Source organism: Eutrigla gurnardus (genome assembly GCF_963514095.1).
Source record: "Eutrigla gurnardus genome assembly, chromosome: 4".
Taxonomy (NCBI): Eukaryota; Metazoa; Chordata; class Actinopteri; order Perciformes; family Triglidae; genus Eutrigla; species Eutrigla gurnardus.
This window is the reverse complement of record NC_139918.1, coordinates 15,964,418-15,985,993: the sequence shown is the minus strand read 5'-3', so window position 1 is coordinate 15,985,993 and position 21,576 is coordinate 15,964,418. Positions and strand designations below refer to the sequence as shown.

Here is a 21,576-nt window from a genome sequence, read left to right as displayed (position 1 = left end):
AAAACTAAAATTCTCTCTTAAGGGGTTGCATCATTTTGGAGTCTTAGCTGCCCAAAAGTTTCACAAGAAACGTTCAAATAATGTTGATTAGTTTGTAGTATAAATAGTGAAGTTGAAACTCAATGTGTGTGGCTGCTTAAGCCTATACCTGACATTAAAAATACATTTAAAAAAAATGTTCAAGACAATCAAAAGTTGATTTAAAAAGTAAAATGATGGCTGTTTAGCTTATGATATCCGAGATAAGCATACCAAACCTGTAGTTATATGCACACGGCAGAGGGCATTGCTGTCATTACGTAAAGCTATCTAAATAAATATGAAATGAATTCTTATTCATGTAATGCCCCCTATATATTAGAAAACACCTGCTGCAAAACAAAAGCACAAATCTTCATTGCTGCACTTGAACGCAACTCACCATCTCCAAGCGCAGCCCCTTGTTGCTAAGCAACCTCAGTAGAAGATTGACAGCTCCTTCAATTGATTCATTTGAAGAACTTTATCAAAAGGAAACTTTTTTTTTTAAGGTCAGCTGCAGCGTTTTCACACAGAAGAACAATAACAAACTTCAAGGTAGCAAACAGAAAGCCGGCAGTCAAAGGGATTTTAAAACAAGTAAGTTGATAGCCTGCCATTTTTCGCTTTCACTTTCTGCCATGACAACAACCCCCCGCGCTCATTAATTTGTCATTAGTTAGGTTAATTAACTGTCAACTTAACGTTAGCCAAGAGTGCGAGGTGAGTGACTGTTGCAACTTTAGCTAGCGTTAGCTGACGTTAACTACGTCCGAAAGATTAACTAACGACGGATATGAAGCCTGTGCCACCTAACGTGTAAATAAAACAGCCAAGCTGATTAGCGTTTGCCTTCGCTCCCAACCCAACATTTTCCGGGTTAACGTTGAACGTTGGACGGCAACGACCACAACATCTACTTTTCCACAGGACGGCGGAGATTAAACTGGTGGTATTTTCCTAGACCTGTCGGAGTTTCAACCATGCCAGACGTGGAACCGCTTAGATTCCCGTCAAGGGAAGGACGACCAAATCAGCAAGGTAAGGAGAATTTAATTTGATAGTTTAGTGTTACCGTATAATTTCGTAACTGAAAGTTAACCGGTCCGTGATTAACGACGGAGGTAAAATCTGGAGAAGCTAAGATTACTGTTACGAGAGATGGACACTCTCAACAGGAAAATGAATACAAACAAAAATGGACGACAGAAGTTAACCGTGTGGTCAGTGGTCACAGTGTACGTTATTCACGTCCTTTTTAGACACTTAATGTATATTTACTGTGCTGGCTAGGAATATGAGGCTCTTCTGGAGACCACACCTGTCCCCAAGTGCAATAAGAAACACACTCACACAATGGACTCCTTTCAATGGGCCACATTTCAGGAATGTCATTTATGTCGTGAATATAGTTTTATGATAATATCCATTTAAATATCTAATGTCAATCTGAAAGACAGGTGACAGGTGTAAATATTGGCCGTTAGACTCACGTGGGCCTCCTCTGTGGTTGTAATGCAGCCTGCAGTATGATTTAGAGCTTATTCACCCCACTGGTGACATATTGCCTCACCACCTTCCTACCCCCACTTGGTTCTTTCACTGTGTATTATTCATCTAAACTGCTCGGCAACAGATGGCCTTCATTTCAGGTCTGCCCACAGTTTTTCCTGAACTGTTCTTCTATCGGTCTGAGTCAGCTCACTTCCTATCCATTGTTCTAATTAATGGATTTTCTCTGCGAGGTAACTGTTGTCTCAGGTGGGCTTACATACGGTTTGTGACTTATTTCTTACTTGTTCGGGTGGTTTGTCTGCAGGTCCCTTACCGTTTGTGTCTCCGCTCTGTGGCTATTTACATGTCTAACTGTTCAACTGCCCAAAACATGTGATTCCATCCTTAAAAAGAAGTGCCAGTAAACACCAGAAGTCACTTTTGGCAAGACAGGTGTATGATGCTATTATTACCGACTGTCTTTTGCACTACTACCACTTACCACTTATACAGAAACTATTGCTACTACTTCTTACATATCCATAGTAGACTTTATATTATATTTTATTGTTTATTTTTAGTATTCGTAAATGTCTTTATCTGTTGTGCACTTTATTGTTTACCTTAGTGTTATGCCTGTGCATTTTATCTCTTTTCAGATGGATAGTGAGAAACGTCTTCTCAATTTCTTTGTATGGTATTTGGTCATTCCATGCCAACTCAGCCAACCATGTACATGACCCCTCTCAGATTTTGCTGAAAAGCGGTGAAAATATGCCTTATGTTACCAAACAAAGGAATCTGAAGTTCCAGGTCAATATCTGTAAAGGTTTGCCCGTGGTGTCCATTTATATTTCAAGTGCCACACCCCTTTTTGACATATTGGAATTTCGCATTTCATTTGTTGGCATTTTTGGACGCCCATAACTTCTCTTCTAATAGTGATAGAAGGCTGGAAATTGGTGTGTTAGTTCATTGTAGTTGTACTACACAATTCTGCAGGCATTCCTCACTGTTTGGGTGAGAGGTGGGTCACCAAAATCCAATTATTTTTCACTTTTTGGGTGCCCCTATACCACCACGATTAATGATCATATTTATTCTAAACAGGATATTTTGTTATATTTGGGAACTTTGCTCTTGCCAAAATTAATTTGAAGGTTATGGTAACACTGGTACCAATACTAAGTTATTTACACGATTTTCATTTTTTATCATCACTAAATTCTCCCTGATCTACATTCCGGACTTCTGGAAAAAAATGTCCAAAATGGTGCATTATGAAGAATAAAATTAATATTGTTTCATAGTCAAAGGTTTTATTTCATTAAAATAAATAACAAATAATGTATCTTTATCTGGTATAAATCCCATTAGGATCATCAAGTGCCCACGTAGTCATTTGGGGATCCAAATATGGGGTTCCAAAAGAGTCACCTCTGCCGGAGAGGGTTTTTGGACCCCCATAAAACCCCCACCAGTGGTACCATACCCTTCAAATTCATTTTGGCAAGAGCAAAGTTCCCAAATATAACAAATAATCCTGTTTAGAATAATGATCATTAACCGTGGTGCTAAGGGCACTCAAAAAGTGAAAAATCGCACATGCCATCAAAAATGTTTAGGACTTTGGTGACCCACCTCTCACCCAAACAGAAAGGAATGTTGTTGAATGTGTAGTACGAACTACAATGTACTACCACACCAGTTTCCAGCCTTATACCATTATTAGAACAGAAGTTATGGGCTTCCAAAAATGCCAAAAAATGAAATGTGAAATTCCAATGTGTCAATCAGGGCCGTGGCACCCAAAATTCAAATGGACGGGCAAACCATTTGAGATATTGACCTGGAACTTCGGAGTCCCTCGTTTGGTAAAATAAGGAATATTTTCACAGCTTTTCAGCAAAATCTGAGAGGTGTCATGTACGTGGTACCCCGATATTGGCTGTTTTCACATGGAATGACCCTATTGTATTTGTACGGTGCATGTGAAGAAATTGACAATAAAGTTGAGTTGAGTTGATAACCTGATTGTGCATGCCACACCATCATTTGTGACTATTGAAGACACTCTTGTTGCTGTCTGCATACTGCATATGTTTGGCCTTCCTTTCAATGGCGTACATTCAGATTCAGCTGAATCTGTGGTTGCATCCTTTTCCTTGAGCAGCCCTCAGCCTCCAAGTTTAAGCACACACCAAAACACATACACAGCTGTCAAATTTAAATAATAGAAAATTAAATGAATTAAATTATGTTAAAAGTTTTGCTTACTACGAACATCTATTCCCCCCTCTATCAGGGCGTTGCATTAAAAAAAAAAACTTACCACCATCTAACCTGCGATTTTATACTGCCTCTTACAGTACATAAAAGTCTTTCTAAATAGTTTATGTTTTTGTGGCTCTATTTTTATCTACTTGCTATATATCACACATTTTACATAACTTCTTTGGGAAATCCCAGTTAGAGATAATTTCAGTATTACAATATGACAAAAGAACCAAATGAAATGAATGATGTGATAGACTAACTGTTCTACCAAGTGCAGGCTTTTTGAATTAAAAGTGGTGTTTGAGGCATTCACATACTGTACGCCTAGATACCGAGTATGGTGAACCTTTTGCCAATAACATCAACTTGGTCTTCAATAATCTTCAACATTTGGAATTTTCCCAGCACATAGTCTTAGTTGTGAATGAACACGATGTGTCTTTGCACTAAAATATAGACAAAAGACCAAGCCACTCTTTATCAGACGTTGATGTGAATGATTGCCATGGTTTAAAAAAAAAAAAAATGTATCCCTTCCGTCAGCCAGATGGCGTCCTTTCACCACTAAGAATTGTGGCCATGGGTTTGTCTTTAGATGTTCAAATTAGTTGTCTCTGATGCTTCCAATATATTGCAAAATGCAACCAGAATCAAAGAGAAAAGAAAGAATCACAGAACATATTTCACAGCCAACCACAACTAATAATTACAAATTACTTCTAAAACTAGTGACTGAAGAAGGGTGAATGTTTGTTCCAGCAAGAGTCTGTTGTTTTCAGATTTTTTCCCTCTTCTTCTTTTTCCTTTGAGACATGGTTCATCAATGAGTTATTTATACAATATTTCAGGGGCTTTGTGGCATTATGTAAAATACATTTGTAGGCTTTTCCTTGCTTCTCCAAAATCTTTTTTTTTTTGTTGACGATAAACCAAAGTTGAATTTACAGATCTCTATATTTTGTGTTTCTCAAGATCAAGCAGATCTTCAAGCTGTCTGCTCTGGTAGACGTCGCACATGTGCATTGCTCAACAGTCCCTTGCCCTGTGTCAACACCGCTGTTTACCATATCAAAGAACTGAAGATGACAGTAGAAAATTGGTGTCAACAGGTAAACTGGTGTCTGACATGTGAGAAAATATACAACACATATATGAGTAAATCCATTTAAAAGGATTTCTTTCCTTTTGTCTTGTACCAGTCTGGAAAATGTCGGTCACAGATTAACCAGGACAAGCACCAATACAGCAAAGCTTTAAAGTCAGGTTTTCTGCTCTTCATTAATTATTTTTATTTATTTTTGTTACATTAAGTAGAATGTGAAAACATGACATGAATTTAACTCTCTTTTTAATTAGATTTCAGTCTGGAGAATCAGATACTGAATCAGTGACATCTACGGAGTTGTTTATTGAAGGCGTCGCAATTAGTGCAAGAGGTGAACCCCTTTTCTTTTTAAAATAGCATAAAGTCATTTCTGAAATATGTTGTCTCAAAAAGCAAACACTATCATAATTGCTAATGCAGATAAAAGAGCAACACAAGTGTGTCGTTACCCCTTCCTTAGAGAAGTTCTAGGTTTATTTTCTTGTGTGCCCAGTCAGTGAAACAATAATTCCTACCAGTCCCAGTTACTGGTTCACATCTTTTTTCTACACAATAATCCATTAGATACCATTCAGTATGCATTTCTGCTAACAGAATACTTGATATAGGTCAAGTTGTTCATCTGCATTGGTTGGTCAGATTATGTTAACATAGTTTTGTAAAAACGAGTCATTTTGAGTATAAAGTGCTATACAGTATAATACAATATGCCAATGTTGTAAAGTTTTTCATCCTCTAGAAAGTTGTCCTTTATCGCCACTATTGAAGAACATAAATGATGTCCTTGGAGAGGTGGTGTATCTGATTGAGCGGCTGGAGGCTGATCGGCAGTATGCAGAAGATGCTCTCCATAAAGAGAAGAGAACAAAAAGATTTTTGGAGAGCAAACTTGACAGTTTTTTATTGCGGAAGCAACAAGCAACTTTTGTAGTCCCAAAAGGTCAGTGAGAGGTGTCTTGTCCTCTTTTTATGAAAATGTTTATGAAGAGATTATTTAAATGTTCTTCAAAACAATGAATATGCTTTCTAATTCAATTTTGGCGGTTGTTTTTGTTTTTCTAGAGCACCAAGCTTGCATTAGAGACATTAGTGAACTTAAGTGGCAGCTAAAACGGGAAAGAGAGAAACTTGACCACACCCAGGAGAAACTTTCACAAGCTGAGGCGTGGAACCAGAGCTTACATGAGGACATCAACTTTGCCAAAAAACAAATTTCCATTGTGAAAGAAAACATGGACCTCCAAGGAGGCATCATAAATGAAATCAACACTGCACAAGCTGAGGTAACCTTTTAATTTGATTTATTCTTGTTTAAACCATTATGTTATCATTTTCAAACCCAGAAAGGCCAGGAATTTAAAAGTGGTGTCTTTGCTGGTTGTTCCATACAGATAAGTGCCAAACCAAGTTCTGGTGCATTTCATACATTAGGAAGTAACCACACTAAAATAAGCACAATATAAACTACATTTTCAGATTAGCTTCTCCCTCGCAAACTAGCTCTTTCTCCCTCACTCACCAACTCACTCTTTTTTTAACTCTTTAAATCCACAAGTGACAAGCCACTAGGGATTGTAATGTTTGTTGGTCCAGTGTTTATCCAACACATTGGTTGAGTGAAATCATTCCATTTTAACAATTGACTGGTTTGCCAGGAAATTTGGTACATTCCTGGTCCCCAGAGAATGAATCGTAATAACTTTTTTTAATTCCCTGACTTTTCATTTAGCTTTTGTCCTTGTTAATTCCTTTCCTTTAAGTCAGGATGCATCCAAATCTAATGACAGAATTCAGTGCAAATATTTCATGAAAGTGTATCAATAGAGAGAAGAGTGATGGGGAGCAGACAGAGGGGTGATACAGACGGGGCAACTTCAACTGACAACAAATGTGTTTGGTTTTTAATTACATCTCAACAAGTTCTTCAAGTTTTCTGAAGATAGTAACCCTGGGCTGTGATATTCAAGTCATTTTCTTGAGATCCAAGGGTAAATCGCTAGGCTTCTGGATTAGTGAAATAAAAATGTATGTAATATATGTAATGTTGTTTTGTGTGTTGTGCTTGTGGCAGAGGCTTACTGTAGGTATGGGACTCAAACTATTTAGTTTCAACAGGGTGAGGATAATATCTTGCCTTTTAATATCTGTGCCTTTTTATGAAATTGTTCACAAATTATATCTGAGGAAAATGATAAATGTTTTATTTTTTAGGTTTATGAAGAATCCTCAAAAAGGACAAGAGATCTCATACAGTTACAGGAGGAGAGAAAGAAGGTGGAGCTGGACACCGACACTGAAAAGGAAACACTGGATTCTGCTCTTTGGGTGATGAATAAGCAGTTGTTGGAGAAATTGTGAGTATGTAACTGTAGTGAAAACAATGGGTTCACCATCAACATAGTGCAACTGAGATGGGAGACATCTTTCATAAAAAAGTTTGAATCATTACTGTCAATAAGTACATATTGAGAGCATACATCATTGGTGACTTTTATTTCGAAGTGGTGGGACTGTAGTGGCTTCTGTCCTTTTCTTTGTTTCTTCTTTTTACCTTCTATGACTGTTGTATTCTTGTGGATTTATTATTTCCAAATGCATTTATTCTGTGATTTCTTGTAGGTAAAATGTATTTTCTGCATCATTTTTGCTAAATAATTAAATATCATTAAATATTTCATATGCGATTCCTATTTAAGGCATTTTTGTATTTCAGATTATGCCACTGAAAAAACTTGTTCCAGTGTCTCTGTTGAGATGATATAACAGGACACCTCAAAAAAAGATATGGTCAATAGTTTAACCACTGCTTGTGCAAGGTATATTAACCTGCACGTATCCATAGCAACAATACTTCTGCTTGATGCTGCATTGCCAGATAACGAGCCTTAGTCTAACTGACCTAACCATTCAGTCAACAAACTTAAAAAAAAAAAAAGATTTGATTGCTTGTTTTCCTGAAAATAATAAAATTTGTTCGTTCTTAGATGCTGACAATGTCAAAACCAGGTCATGTTCATGTTAATTCAAGTCTATAATGACCAAATCGATATAGCTGTCATACCTCTTTTGTTATAACTACAGAAATGAAGGTTATATTTCCCTGTTCAGTTACACAGTTATCTTGTTGTGTTGCAGATTATTATTTTGCAGTATATCAAGTATCATGTGTTACTTGTGTTGTGATAACATTGCCTATATTGTGACAGCATTGTCCGATTCGCAACCCTCAAAAACAGCCTTTAATCCACCAATTACCAAAGGCAAAACTGTTTTTCTCTCCAGGGAAGATTTAAACCAGTTGAAGATGCTTGAGGGAGGTCTATGTGCTGAAATAAAGGATGCTGAAAATACTGTTGCACTCACAGAAGAAAGGTTCACAGCCATAATGCAACGTATCCCCGAAACAATGGAGCTAGAGAAAACAGAAAAAGGCTGGGTAAAGTGTATTGTCTACATCTGAATTTTTAAAGTTTAAGAAAAGGTATTTTGCAAAAATAGTCAAATTCACATTTTGCCCCCTTTTATAACAGATTTTACAGTTGGAACAACGAATTGAGGATGAAATGCGAAAGAATACAAAGTTAGAAGAGAAACTAAGTGCACTGCGAGAATACACTGAGAAAACTGTAAGTATTGTCACAATATTGTTCAAATCATGTCACCAAAATCTGGACATTTCTTAATAAAAAACATTTCTTAAAAATATAATATTGGTGCTACTCTGTCTACTTTATGTGTGTCTATATATTTCAGATAGGTAGATAGATATTGGACTCTCACTGGAGCTATGCACGCTAATAATATTTGAATTCATGGCACTGTAAGGTGTTTTGGATAAGTGCATCCACTCAGTGGCACACTGTGTGTTATGTTATCCACAGAGATTTAATGGGGAAGCAGAGGTTTCCTGCATAGAAGAGCACCTCCATTCAAAACGTAATGCTTTTGCCGCACTTTGTAAAGAAAACATGGAGTGTGAACAGAAAGTGGAAGAATACAAGATAAAGATTTCTGAGAGGTACAGTATCAAACCCAAAACCATGCAGCAATATATAACCTCCCCGTGTTGCTATTGTTACATACAGTTGTAGGCAACCTATGTGAGCTTCCCGTTACTTTTCTGTGTGATTTTTTTGTTAGCGAGAAGGCAGTGAAGCAGATGCATGAGGAGAGGAAGCAGATGCTCCAGAAAATCATTGACAATGACGAGCAGTGGGAAAAGGCCAAGGAGGAAGTGACCCAAGTTGTAGCCCAGCACAGTGTCACCCAGACTAAACTGGAAGAGCAGGAGCAGCTCACCTTCATGGAAGAACAGAGGGCCAGGGTCAGTGACAACATATGTACATGTTCTATGTATACTGCATGGGTCACAGTTTTTAAGGGAAATGTGATGCTCTCTCTATGCTCTACAGAAAGAGATTGAAAGCCCGAGGAAAGATCTGAAGGGTCAGATGGCTGCCCTGGAACTGCTGAAGGTAAATTCATGAGGCGCTTCAGAGAAGAAAATCTGATCACAAAATCGGGACACAAAAATAGAAGATTTAACTTGAAATCTTCCAAACAAGTTGCCGTTTTTTTGCAGACTTTTTAAGTTTCTGTGGAACACTTTTATATGATGAAAGGTATGAAGAGGTTCAGCTTCACAAAGCACAGTCTCAATAAAAATTGAACATTATACGTTTCATAAAGATCATTTTAAATGCCGGCTGTATTCAATTGTATAATTTTAAACATCCCCAAACCCTTTCCTCTTACTGCATTTATCCCACCTAAATACTTGAAGCCTTTGGGATAATGGCATTCTGCTTTGTATTTCCTTTTGTATCAGGCTCAGTGTGCAAATAAAAATGAAGAATTGTATCAACAGCGAATGAGCACAGAGCTAACTAACCAAAAGCTACAGCAAGAATTTCAAGATGCATCCACAGCAACAAAAGAACTAGAGACCAAAAATGAGGTAATGATTCACCTTAAGTATGAAGATAATTGAACATCAAAAAAGTTTGTAGTTTGTAAAGAATTGTACAAAAATCAACTGCATTTGTTAATGATATTTTGTTTGTATAGAAAATCAAGAAATTGATAGACAAACTGGAAAAGAGTCAGTTTGAACACGAGAACACGTTGGTCAACCTTGAGAAGGAGAAAAAACTCAAATGTAACGACCTGAAAGCTGCTCAGGTAAGAAAAGAAACGTGTGAAAGAACAGTTGCTAACTCGGGTTTACTCTACAAAGCTCACTGAGCACAAAGCTAGTTCTGGTTGTTATTCAAAATAATCCCTCTCATAGTACTTTGGAGAAGACATATTTGTTTGAATGCAACTCTTTGTTTACAGGATTTACATACTGCCACTGTAAAGAGATACGACGACACCCTGGTCAGAATCAGTGACCTTACCAAGCAGATAGAAGAATACCAGGATGCTTCGGTTAAAATGGAAGAAATTGTTGAAAGCGTGCCGGACGACATAGCAGAACTTCAGTAAGTTAGTTAAACACAAGGAACACTTGCTATAATCGTTTTGAATTAGGACATTTGGGGCTGAGTAGCTGGCTGCCCCAAGAGTTGGAACAAAACACGGTGACACAGCACAGACCTGGAATAATCTCCCAGATTATATCAAATAAACCCATTCTAACCACATAAATCGCAATGAAAAGCGTTACACTGCCTACTGTAATGGCTTAGAATGTGTGCTTTTAGCTTAGCTTGTATATAGCCTTCCTTTGAACTGGATGGTGAGGTTTGGCCTTATGTTTTGTTTATACTTTTTAAACTATAAATATTGTTGTCTTTACTGTTTGTGTATAGAAGTTTTATAGAAATCAAACTGCCTTCCCTTTCCTTTATTAAAGAATAGAATATTATTGTTTGGGAACACTTAACCATCTTCAATTTTAGGATTTTTGAAAGAAAATTAATTCATAATGAATCTTTTCTCTAAGATAATATTAAATTAGTATTTCTTAAATAAATGCCTTACTTAGAGTATACGTCTACCAGCTCCCCCACTGATGCAGTAATCATATATGCATGGTGTTCAGAACTAATTTTAGAAAAATAATAATCTTTTTATGCGTTTTGATTTCTCCTTCCAGAAGTGTTTTTGATGCGGTGGAATTCAAAAACAAATCAGCTGCTCTCATAATGAGCACCTTGCAGTCTGATATTAATAACTGCCAACAACGAACACAGCGAGCCATGCAGACACACACTGCTCATGTTACAGCGAGAAAAAAGAAAATGGAAGACACCAAGGTAACAAAATGTTGTTCGGCATTGTTTTCTGTAAATACACAACTTTTTCTTGTGTCAAATACTGTGAGACAAGCTGTGAAAAAAACACCTCGTTGTTTATTTGTTTGTGGATTAGTGTCAGCACATTGCTTGTCACAATACTTCCCTTAAGATGCAGAGAAAAGAGCTGTGTGCAATTAAAATTACAAGCCATGGTCAATCTTGTTTAAGTGCTTTTCCCACAAATGACAACTCACTGTTGTTATAGTCTTTTGTCTGGACGAATTTGATGATGCGTGTCGTGGTGAGATGCTGCACCATTTTTGTTACCTGTAGGCCAACATTTTCAATAGCAATTTCAATGTAAGCATATAGTTCACAATATCAAATAAGCATCTAATCTCTTTTTTATATATCAATGTCAAATAGGCTGTTGTAAAAACATGGGAGCACTCTACACAACATGGCATGTATTTGAACACTCCTTTATAAGAGAAAGCCCTATTTATTGTAAGGTTTTCATCTGCAGGATTATCAGCCCCAGCCAGAGCCTCATTGCTGATGGGGGTTTCACATGGCTTATCTAATGTGAAATCGCCATGTGGTATATAGTTTCATTAAACGGTGATCAAGAATGCATTAGTTCAAAACAAGAAAAGGCAATGGAGCTTAAGCCGCCATGCATCCAAGTGCAGCAACTTTAAGGAAGTTGTTGGCGTGAGACAATTTAAGAATTAGAAGTCTTCCTCATAGACACAACTCCCATTAGCCAGATAAAAGTTAGTCATGCAAAAAAAAGGGTTTAGTCTTTTCACTTGACGAAATAAGATGATATAACAACAATACTCCTCACCGAATAAAAAGATCAGAGTCTGAAGTTCGAGGGAAATTGGTCACTTTAATCATCGAGACCAATATAAAGCACACATAATGTCTGCATTAGCATAACATAATAAGCGGAGTGTGCATTCAGAAGCCACGGTGCATGAAGCAGAATGGTTAGCCTCTTTCAGATATTTCTTAGAGAAGAAATTTCTTCTAAAACTGCTGACCCCATACTATTCTCACATAAGCTGCTGTAGGTCACAGCTCCTCTTTCCTATATGAACTAGCACAGGTCAGTAAGCCTAATAGCCTGATGGGAATTAGTTTGTGTCAGTATTAAATGCAACCTGGTTATATTAAAGATAAAACTACAGGGTATATCTAGGTGAAATAGGTTGGTTGTTAACCGTCTAGATTCAACCCATACCTGAAGGTATTCCGTCTTTCATACTTGCACCTGCTTTTTGATTTGATCAGGGCTTGTCGTTTGGCGAGCACAAAGTAAACAATGCAAACTGCCGACGCTATCAGTTTCTTATGGGCAATGAAGTGTAATTTGTTCCATTTACACTTCACAACAGCATCAGATGGGCTTTGTCAGTGCTGCATGGAGTAATTAAACCTGAAATCAATAGCAGGCATTTGTCATGTTTACAGCCCCTCTTTCTGCTGGGTTAAACTCATCACTTTAGTGCTGTTCTGTTTTACTGCAGAGACACACTTCATTATGTCTGCAGGTAGAGTTGAGGTATTCACCAGCCACATGCTTGGGGGGGTGGGGAACACTGCTCAAATGAAAAGAGGACATGGAGAGACACACATTCACAGTGATGTATTTGCTTGATTTCCCAGAAAGTGTCCGTTGTTATATCCCTGCCATTTATATTGCCTTAATTAACAGCACAGACACAGAGAGTATGTATCGTCTTGTCACTCACATAACAGGTCAGTGGTACAACTAAAGTGTTTTCTAAATGGCCAGTGTGGTGTTACTGTACGGTATGCATTGTACTGTATATTGACCCTCTAGTTTCCTTCAGCATATGCCACCATTTATTGGGTATCTGTACATGTCATGAAAACATTGATTCATTATATTCATTATCATTCATTATATATTTTACATCTGTACTGTACACAATGCTGCCTCAGCACTTGTTCATCTGCCAGCGTAGCTGTGATCTACTACAAATATATGGGTAAAATAATCATCACGTTAACCCATTTCCATATGTGAATGGTGATCGTTCTCATTGTTAAATTCACATTAAAGTGTGAGAGGTCCCTGGTTCCTTTTTGAATGATTTCAGTATATTAGTGATAGTAAGGGATACACCAGTCAGATACACCAGATTGGTATCAGGGTCGATACAGACCTTCTTAATCACAACTGGTGTTAGCTGTGGCATGACTGATCCACATTAGATGTGCTTTCTTTGGTAATGCCATTATAAAAAGAGTTTATTTTTCCACTAACCACTTTTACTTTAATGTAGTCACAGAGGGACACTACCTCAAGTTGTTAACATCACACACCCTGGCCTCATGTTACCCTACATAATAATGTTTCCAGTGAATTTTATGCAAAGTTTAAATTTAGCAAAAAGAGAAAACTGGTATTGGTTCAGTGTGCTCCGAGTTGATTAGAGTAGTTAGTAGTTATGTCAGAATTACAATAGTTACAGTATTGGTCAGTAGCCGACACTGTGCCTACTGGTTCATAATTTACTTTCAACATATTGTTTACGTTTACCATTTAACCTGAACATTTTGTTGTCATGTGTTTGTGTAGACAGCCCTACAAACTGCCCTGAACGAGAACACACGGCTGGCAAGTGAGTACGAAGGTCTGAAGAAGATCCTCATGGAGGCCAAACAAGAGGAAGTGTCTGCATTGAGCGAGAACAACCTTGCACTTAAATCTTTTCATGATTACACACAGGTACGCTCTATCTAACTTTTTGTTGTATCCACTATCACCCCCCCTCTTTTTAATTATGTTTTACGACTACGGATATTTGGCTCTGTTATCATATGTTCTATCGCATGCTATTCTTCTTTGCACCAGATAGCTCTTCTTTGTAAGGGCAGTATATTTAAGAGGCTTTTAGTTTGGCAACCAGTGAGGAGGTGACTGCAGCAATCTAATAATGATGAGATAAGTTGAGTGGAGGAGGATGATGGATGTGACATAATGTAATGATAGCTATGTAGTTTTGCCACCAAGGGGAGTAAAGAGAGAGCTTGATGGTAAATATTATACCGTCTACATTTTCTTGATTATAGTTTTTGTAAGGTGGCCAGAGGTGAAACGTTTTATTACCGGGGTGTTACAAATTTGCCTCTGCTCACCACGATTCACACACACCACTGGTTAGGGATCAGCAGCAAACGCAGGTTCGGATGAGGGGATGAATGTGCCTTCGGTGCTAAAAAAGCACCAGAGGTCTTTGCTAGTTGTGAGAGACAAGCGGCATTTTACTGTTTTAATCGATATAGTTTTTGACATTATTTAACTGGAGTAGAATTACACATGACAAGCATAACGCCAAGAAGCCACACTGCTCCTGCAATGAAACACTTCATATTATTTGTTCCAAAAATGACTAATACCTTTACTTGAGCAATTCCTCATCTAACTGCATGAATGTTATCAAGTGAAAAATGCATGCAAAAATAAAATCCTGTGGACAGGATTTTCCACGCTCGTGATCAAAGCCTGATTTTCTTTTACTCCGGATTCAGCCTTCACCATTTTTGTTTGTTTCAACTCTTCCCTTCTATAACGGCAGCCTCCCGGCTAGTGTTTTATGCTTGAATTTAGTTTTCTTTTTATATAACAAGCTTATAATCAGCAATGTTTCTGAAATGTAAATGATCACATTTGATCTGATTTATACGGGAACATCCAAGCACCCCTCCTTCCTGTTCCAAATTTACAATAATCCTTATCGTGTTTGAATTGTATGTCCCAGTTAGTACAAATATAACACAATGTGATTACCATTAATTGATTTGTTTGTGACTGGAGGCAACAAGGTAAATGCATTTAACATGGTCAGAATCATTTGAGGGATCAGAACATTAGTGTGTGTGTGTGTGTGTGTGTGTGTGTGTGTGTGTGTGTGTGTGTGTGTGTGTGTGTGTGTGTGTGTGTGTGAGATGCCTCACACCAGTCATGTGTGTGACACAATGACTCTCTCTCTTCAGTATATATGACATATTTTCCTGACAACAGGCATTCCTGACATATAGTTCAAGTGACAAGTTTAAAACAACCTATACTTGCACATTAAGGCCTTAAATATAAATTGGCATCAAGTATGGTAAGATTTGTACTTATATAAACACATTTCCTTGCACCATGATTTAACATCTAAAACTATACAATAAGGTGGAAACCTGAAACATCTATCATAAACGAAAAACCTGAAAAAGAAATACCCGATTGCAGCTTTGATATACTGGTATTTCTGATACAGATACTTTTACTCCGATTCCATTCAACCACACAGGTGTTGCATATGTTGTGGTATATGTGTGTGTGTGTAGTGGTATGTCCTATTCATTAATTGTCCAATCAAGACACGTCAGCTGGTTTATCAAATATTACAACTAGTAGTTTTTCCTTTTAAAGAGGACATTTAGTAAAAAGAAAAAAATATATATATATTCAAATAAGCACAATTCTCATTTATTAAAAAAAAAGATTAATTAGCATCTGAGAGCCCTTACACTCTTGTAAAGAAATCCTCTTGATTTGTACGTGTAAGCAGTGCTTTGTTTATATAGAGGCTTTCTGCTCTTGGGTTTTAACAGGGTACACCATAAAGAGCATTCTTGTTATTGTCTTTCCTTCAGGAGCTGATGACTGAGCTAATTCGCTTTAGTTTTCAATGCACTGGGGAACACATTGCCAAGCAATGATAAGCTTTGTAGGAAGAGTAGAGAGATGGAGGGGGAAGAAAAGCAATGGCATCTATCAGAATTTAAACCTCTTTGCTTGAAACTGTGTTCAAATAATAAAGCAAGCAGCATGTCTTTCCAAGAGACTAGGAATAATTTCTGGTTTCAGTGGGGGGTTCATGACTCTGTGTGTATGTGTAAAATATGTCTTGAGGGGATTGGTATAAAGTTAAACTGGGTGAAGTAGAAATATTTTACTCATCAGCTTTGCAGTCACAGAGTTTGCCTCGGCTAGAACAAAACTGCTGAAGCATTTAGAGAAAATTAACCCCCCATCCTGGCAGCCAGATGTGACTGGATTCTGATGAGTGCACACGAGTGGGCAGAGAAACCAAGAGACTGTGAAATTCCTGTCAGGCCCGTGTACTGCAGAATGGGCTATTGACTGCTTTCTCTATTCCCCTCCATCATTCTTCTTGAACACTGCCATTAATTTCCTCTCCTGCCTTACCAATTCCTTTTCTCTGCCTTCTCCCCCCCTAGCTCTCTTTGTTGCAGAAGAGGATGCACAAAGCTTTGGTGAAATACTTCAAAGAACGCAGCCTCTACAGCCAGGCTGAACTGGACCGGTGCCAGGCTCTTTCTCAAGAGACCGACCAGAAAATAAAAACAGCCCAGGTATTTGTACACATACATGTAAAACAGGCTAGAAAACTGTCACCATTCATTTAAATGAATTCACATAAAATCCCTCTATTCAACTTTTTATGCCAGTCTAGGTATTCTACCGGATGGAAGCGTATTCCTTTGCATACTACAGTAACTCCATGTTATGCATGGTATTGTTTGAGCCTCATCCGGCTAGTCGGTCGCCTTGTGTCTTCTTTGCCAAGCGAGGGCAGCCAGGCAAACACACACCAAGGCTTTGTGCCTCACTGCTATGGTGGAGTTAAAGACGCCGCGCCGCTGTTACATTGCAGTCTATACATTCAGTCATCAGATCACAGACTGACGTGATGGATGATGTGTCTGCTATGCTGTGACCCCCATGTCTGAGGCTAGCGCTGCCTCTCTGGATAACTCTATATACACAAACACCTTGGGTTTGGTCACATCACATTTGAGCCTGTTTCCTGTTGTAGCAGGGGTGTTCTTTTTGAGATACCTGCGTTGCAGGTGTTTCTTTGTGAACAGAATAACCTTCTGTCCATCTTGCAGAAGGGTAGCGGCATATTCTGCAAGGTTGAGAAGCAAGGATCTTCAATTAGAGGATAATCGGTGTCTAATCTGTGCTGTGATGTGAGATGAGGTCGAAGCGGACAGAGGGACAGTGATGAATCTTTATGAAATGTCCTGTCCAGGATGACTGCAGAGCCAGGTGGCATGCAACATACCATGAACTACTTCTACCTTCTTTGACTTCTTCTTCACTCCAACAGGAGGGCAACCCAAACCCCTAACTGGTCATGTTTGTCATGGTTGCTTTTGTGTAAAGGAGAGTCATTTTGTTTTTGTTGTTCACCAAAATGAATTCGTCAAATAAGCTGGAGGCAAAATATTCTGAGATTTGATTAGAGGTTTTCCAGGGGAGTGCCTAGTGGAAATACTATTAAGTGGTTTCCATCTCTGTCCCTCCTCCTCTGACTGCTGACATGTTTTTTTTGATGGGTCTGGTCCAGACATTACAGGGAGCAGCCATGTCTCAGTGGCCCAGCCTCAAAAGGCCCCAGCAGATCACAGCTCAAGGCAGGGAGGAGTGGGGCACAGGGGGAGGAGCTATCAGAGAGCCGCAGAGTGTGAAGGACAAAAGAGCTGGTGTATTCAAGCGCACCACACCGTCACCCGTCACAGCTCAGCACAGGGTCCATCAGAGCAGGCAGCACTCACTTTAAACAGGCTCCTCATGAACAGTCCAGCTCAGCGTCTATCCTCCAAAAAGTACAACCTTTACGAGAAAAGGAGAGAGAAAAAAAAACCTTTATGAGCAGGCATAAACACTCAATTTGCATGAGTACCTACATATTAAGGCCTTTAATGTGATCTCATGATCCACAAAGAAATGCACGGTATGCAGACGACCATAATGCACATGGTAATTCAGGAGGTCATTATTAAACAGATTCACAATAACATGATACATAGATTATCAATATCATTGCTAGCCTGTAAGGCAGGAAGATATCAAAGGAACTGATAGCAGTGGAGGAAAATGAGGCTGAATCCCGACGAGGCCTATACTAATCCATCATGTCCACTTAACCCCACAAGCAGAAAGTAAGAGAGGTCAGGTTAGTGCTTTCACGGCTACGGCGTGCTGGAATCAGAAGCCAAATGGCAGTTTGTTCAAAAGTAGCTTGAGGGGAGGCAGGCCGGGGAACCCTAGGGTGGGCGAGTGGGTGGGGGTGGTGGTGGTGGGGGGGGGAGGCGGCGGGCTGTCATCCTGTTACACTCCTGCCAGAACTGGCAGTTCAGCTTTGTGTTCTGCGAGTTTACACTAGGGATGGCATAATTGACAATGGCTAACAGCGGAGAGCAGTGCAGAGCCTTGTTGAATGGCCAATAATGATTGGAGCAGACGCCCACTGCCCCAGTCCCAGGGGACTGTAATCCAAGATCCTGTTTCTGATATAATTGTTAGTCAGAGAATTTCTGCATGGCTAGGCCGGTTCAGATTCCCAAGCTGGTTGACAGTGCCAGGCAGTTTAATAGAAAAACTGGATGCTGAGGTTTTTAAAGCAGAAGAGCACTGAACCTGGACGTGGTTCACCAGGAGCCTCTTGTTCTCCTTCCTCACAAAAATAAGAGCAACTTTACTCCCACAAATGTAGACTCACCATCAGCCGTGTGTGGGATGCAGACAGAAAGAGGAGTTTGTATTATTAGCTTTCTTTAAAAAAAAAAAAACCCTGCATTTTCCTAATTGGCTTGTTTTCATTTATTATGTTATTCAAACAGGAGGGGTTGTCAGCAGAAATTCAGCTCATCTCTGCATTCCTGCAATCCCTGACAGATGACTCTACTTCCCCTGATGATGCCGGGGTGAACAAACAAGCCAGTCCAGGATCGAATGAGTAGATGCCTTCAGTTCAAATAGCAATGTAATTGGACATTCACCTGTACCAGACAACTTACTTACCCTAGCACGCTTCACTATCTCACCCCCCCCTTTACTTGCAGCGAATCCATAACAATGAAACAGGTGACTTTCATGCTGCTGTCAGGACTGATCTAATTTTAGCTGGGTGAATGATTGCAATTGGCTTTGCCTCATCAGATAATTAATCTATGTCACCATTAATTGGAAAAGAGAATAATTACAGGCAGTGTTGACAGAAATTCTACGCTTCTCCAGATTCCAAGATCTAATTACAACTAGTGAAACCCTGTGACCTTAACTAGCACTTAGTACACCTTGGCCACCTTGACCATGCCCACGCGAAGACCACCGTTTCTTGAAAGAGTCTGTTTTTGTTACCGGTCCCCGCACTCTCCCACTCTCCTCGCTCCCCTCGCTCTCTGAGAGCTGTCTCCCTCAATCACTTTTCAATATTCAATCTTAATTTTGTGGAAGTTTAGCATTTTCAATGAGCTGGAGATGAATGATTAATGAATAAATTTAAATGCTTCATTTTGTCCATGGATCATTAGTTAAGTCCTTTGTGGGAAGGACCTGAGAAAGGAGTGAAAATTATTGAGACATTAGCCTGAAGCAATCCAGGGGTAAATAGTGTGCACGAAAGGATGTTGTGTGCGCACTATCCACCGGCTTTCTACAGAACCCTGGGGAAACACTGTTTTCAATTTGGAATATTAACTTCATCACATTTAGTACTTATAGAAAATAGATTTTTGTTTCATCATGTTTCAACGATGTCATACTAATGGTGCAACAGCAAAATACGAATGTCTGTTTCACTTACAGTCGATTTTAAAAGTTAACTATAAATGTTTGGGATGTCTCATCAGACACTTTGTTAATTTATATTAAAGAATAGAACAAAGTCAATAATAATATTCATATAAAGATAAAGAGATCCCATGCTGTGTGTTTTTTTTTTTTTTCAAGGTCAACACTTTCAGACTGCTCCTTTTCAAATATGTGCTGCCCTCCTCTTGTCTGTGTCTGGTTGATAGAGATGCTGTTGTTTTGTGGACACGCTGGATGCCTCTCCTACTAGTGGGGACAGAAGGGGGCAGTGTGAACACAACAACCTTAGGAAGACATAATTGACTGCAACGTGGACCAGGCTAGTGTCTTAACACGGCCTTAGCATTTCATCTCAAAATAAGGATTGTTATTATTCAGCCAAACTGGAACATTTGGAGATAGTTTGGTAAACATTTAACAACAAATTTAAAAAAAATTTGCATGTAGTCTCTTTATCCCAAAAAATTAATTCAGAGTTTTAGTAGTTTGTTTCTGTAGCTTTAAATTTTAATAAAGTATATAATACAGAGCAGCCTGCATAATGGCATTAAAGCGGAATCTCATAAAGACTGCCTGCATCATGCAACTAGATCTCTAAAAGCACCTTGAAAAGAAAAATGTTCAGTCCGTCTCATATTCCTTATTTACTATATGGTAATATCTCAAGTGAGTGCCTCCCCAACACATTAATCTACTCTCTTTGCATCTAATCAATCCTCTAAATAAATGAAAGTGAGCCACAACTAGATGTCATCACATTTATCTGCAGGCGTGCCTCAAGGTGCACACACCTTAACGCTGCTTCTCTGGAGAGGATGGACTGTGGAAGTACTGATGGGGCCACTTGACAGCTGGGATTTATTTTTATTCTGTTTTGGATGGTTGTTTCGTTATGATGAGGATGGACATTACAGCTAAAGCATCACCGTGTTGTATTCTGTGATACATCAAAACCGGTTTAGAAGATGCTTTTGCAGTTTTGTATAAAAGCAGATTTTGCAGGAGACATGTTAGGAAAATCTGATTTACAGGCAGCATGATTCTCAATTTCAGCCTGGCGCCATCATGCAGACGATGGGCCCGTTTCGTCTGGATTCACTCCAGTGATCGCTTCTGATCGCTGACGTGAAGCCGAGTGAATCAGAGCAACATTCTGTCTTCTCGAGCTGCCCAAAAAATTCTGTTTTTCGAGATCTTTTTAAACTCGGGGAGGAAATAAATGGAGGTGTCCCACTCAAACCGTCCTCTCTTTGTTCATGAGCAAGTGGAGAGTTGATCCATGGAGCTGTTGGAGTCGAGGAAAGAATGTGAGTGGAGAGAGGTGCCACTGTGTCTAAAATATCAATGAGGGGGATGCTGCCAAGTTTTGGAGCACAGAAGAGGAAATAGGTCCTCTGTCCAGATAGAGGAGTCCAGGCAGCTCTTAATATCTTTAATCTTGTGGAGAATACTGACTAACTCATTTAAAACGTTGTCTCCTGTTCACTTTCTTCAGTGTTTCTACAGTACAGTAAATCATTAGGGAGTGTGTCCCTTTAAAGTTGAGCTAACTACAGCGTCTGTCATTCAGTCATACTGTACAGCTTAACAATACACTGGAACAGTGTGTTTGCCCAGGTGAGTCTTTAATGTGGAACGGCGCCGAAAACATGCCAAACAAATTCATCAGTATAACAATACATGTTCCTTTTGTTGCCACACTCGTTTGATTTCAACGATATTTATCTTAACAGGATAATAATTTGTGAAAGTCTCTGACATTTGTGGCTAGCTAGCATGATAAT

At 38.9% G+C, this 21,576-nt stretch overlaps 1 protein-coding gene across 2 annotated transcripts; it reads left to right on the top strand.

The window, feature by feature from the left end:
• Nucleotides 1-954: 954 nt before the first annotated feature.
• On the top strand, nt 955-19,884 carry ccdc178 (coiled-coil domain containing 178). 2 transcript variants are annotated; one of them, XM_084007633.1, is made up of 20 exons: nt 955-1,059; nt 4,762-4,898; nt 4,989-5,047; nt 5,146-5,225; nt 5,634-5,834; nt 5,957-6,177; nt 6,966-7,010; nt 7,106-7,248; nt 8,177-8,330; nt 8,425-8,520; nt 8,776-8,912; nt 9,035-9,218; nt 9,307-9,369; nt 9,723-9,851; nt 9,962-10,075; nt 10,232-10,377; nt 10,995-11,154; nt 13,751-13,900; nt 16,408-16,542; nt 17,544-17,788. In XM_084007633.1, exons 1-20 carry the CDS (start codon nt 1,002-1,004, stop codon nt 17,754-17,756), a joined length of 2,625 nt encoding a protein of 874 aa, XP_083863759.1. In that variant the 5' UTR covers nt 955-1,001; the 3' UTR covers nt 17,757-17,788. The 2 variants fall into 2 exon arrangements, with proteins under 2 accessions (XP_083863759.1, XP_083863758.1); XM_084007632.1 differs by lacking the exons at nt 955-1,059; nt 4,762-4,898; nt 6,966-7,010; nt 17,544-17,788 and adding an exon at nt 18,820-19,884 and having other exon boundaries at nt 5,009-5,225.
• Nucleotides 19,885-21,576: the final 1,692 nt, after the last annotated feature.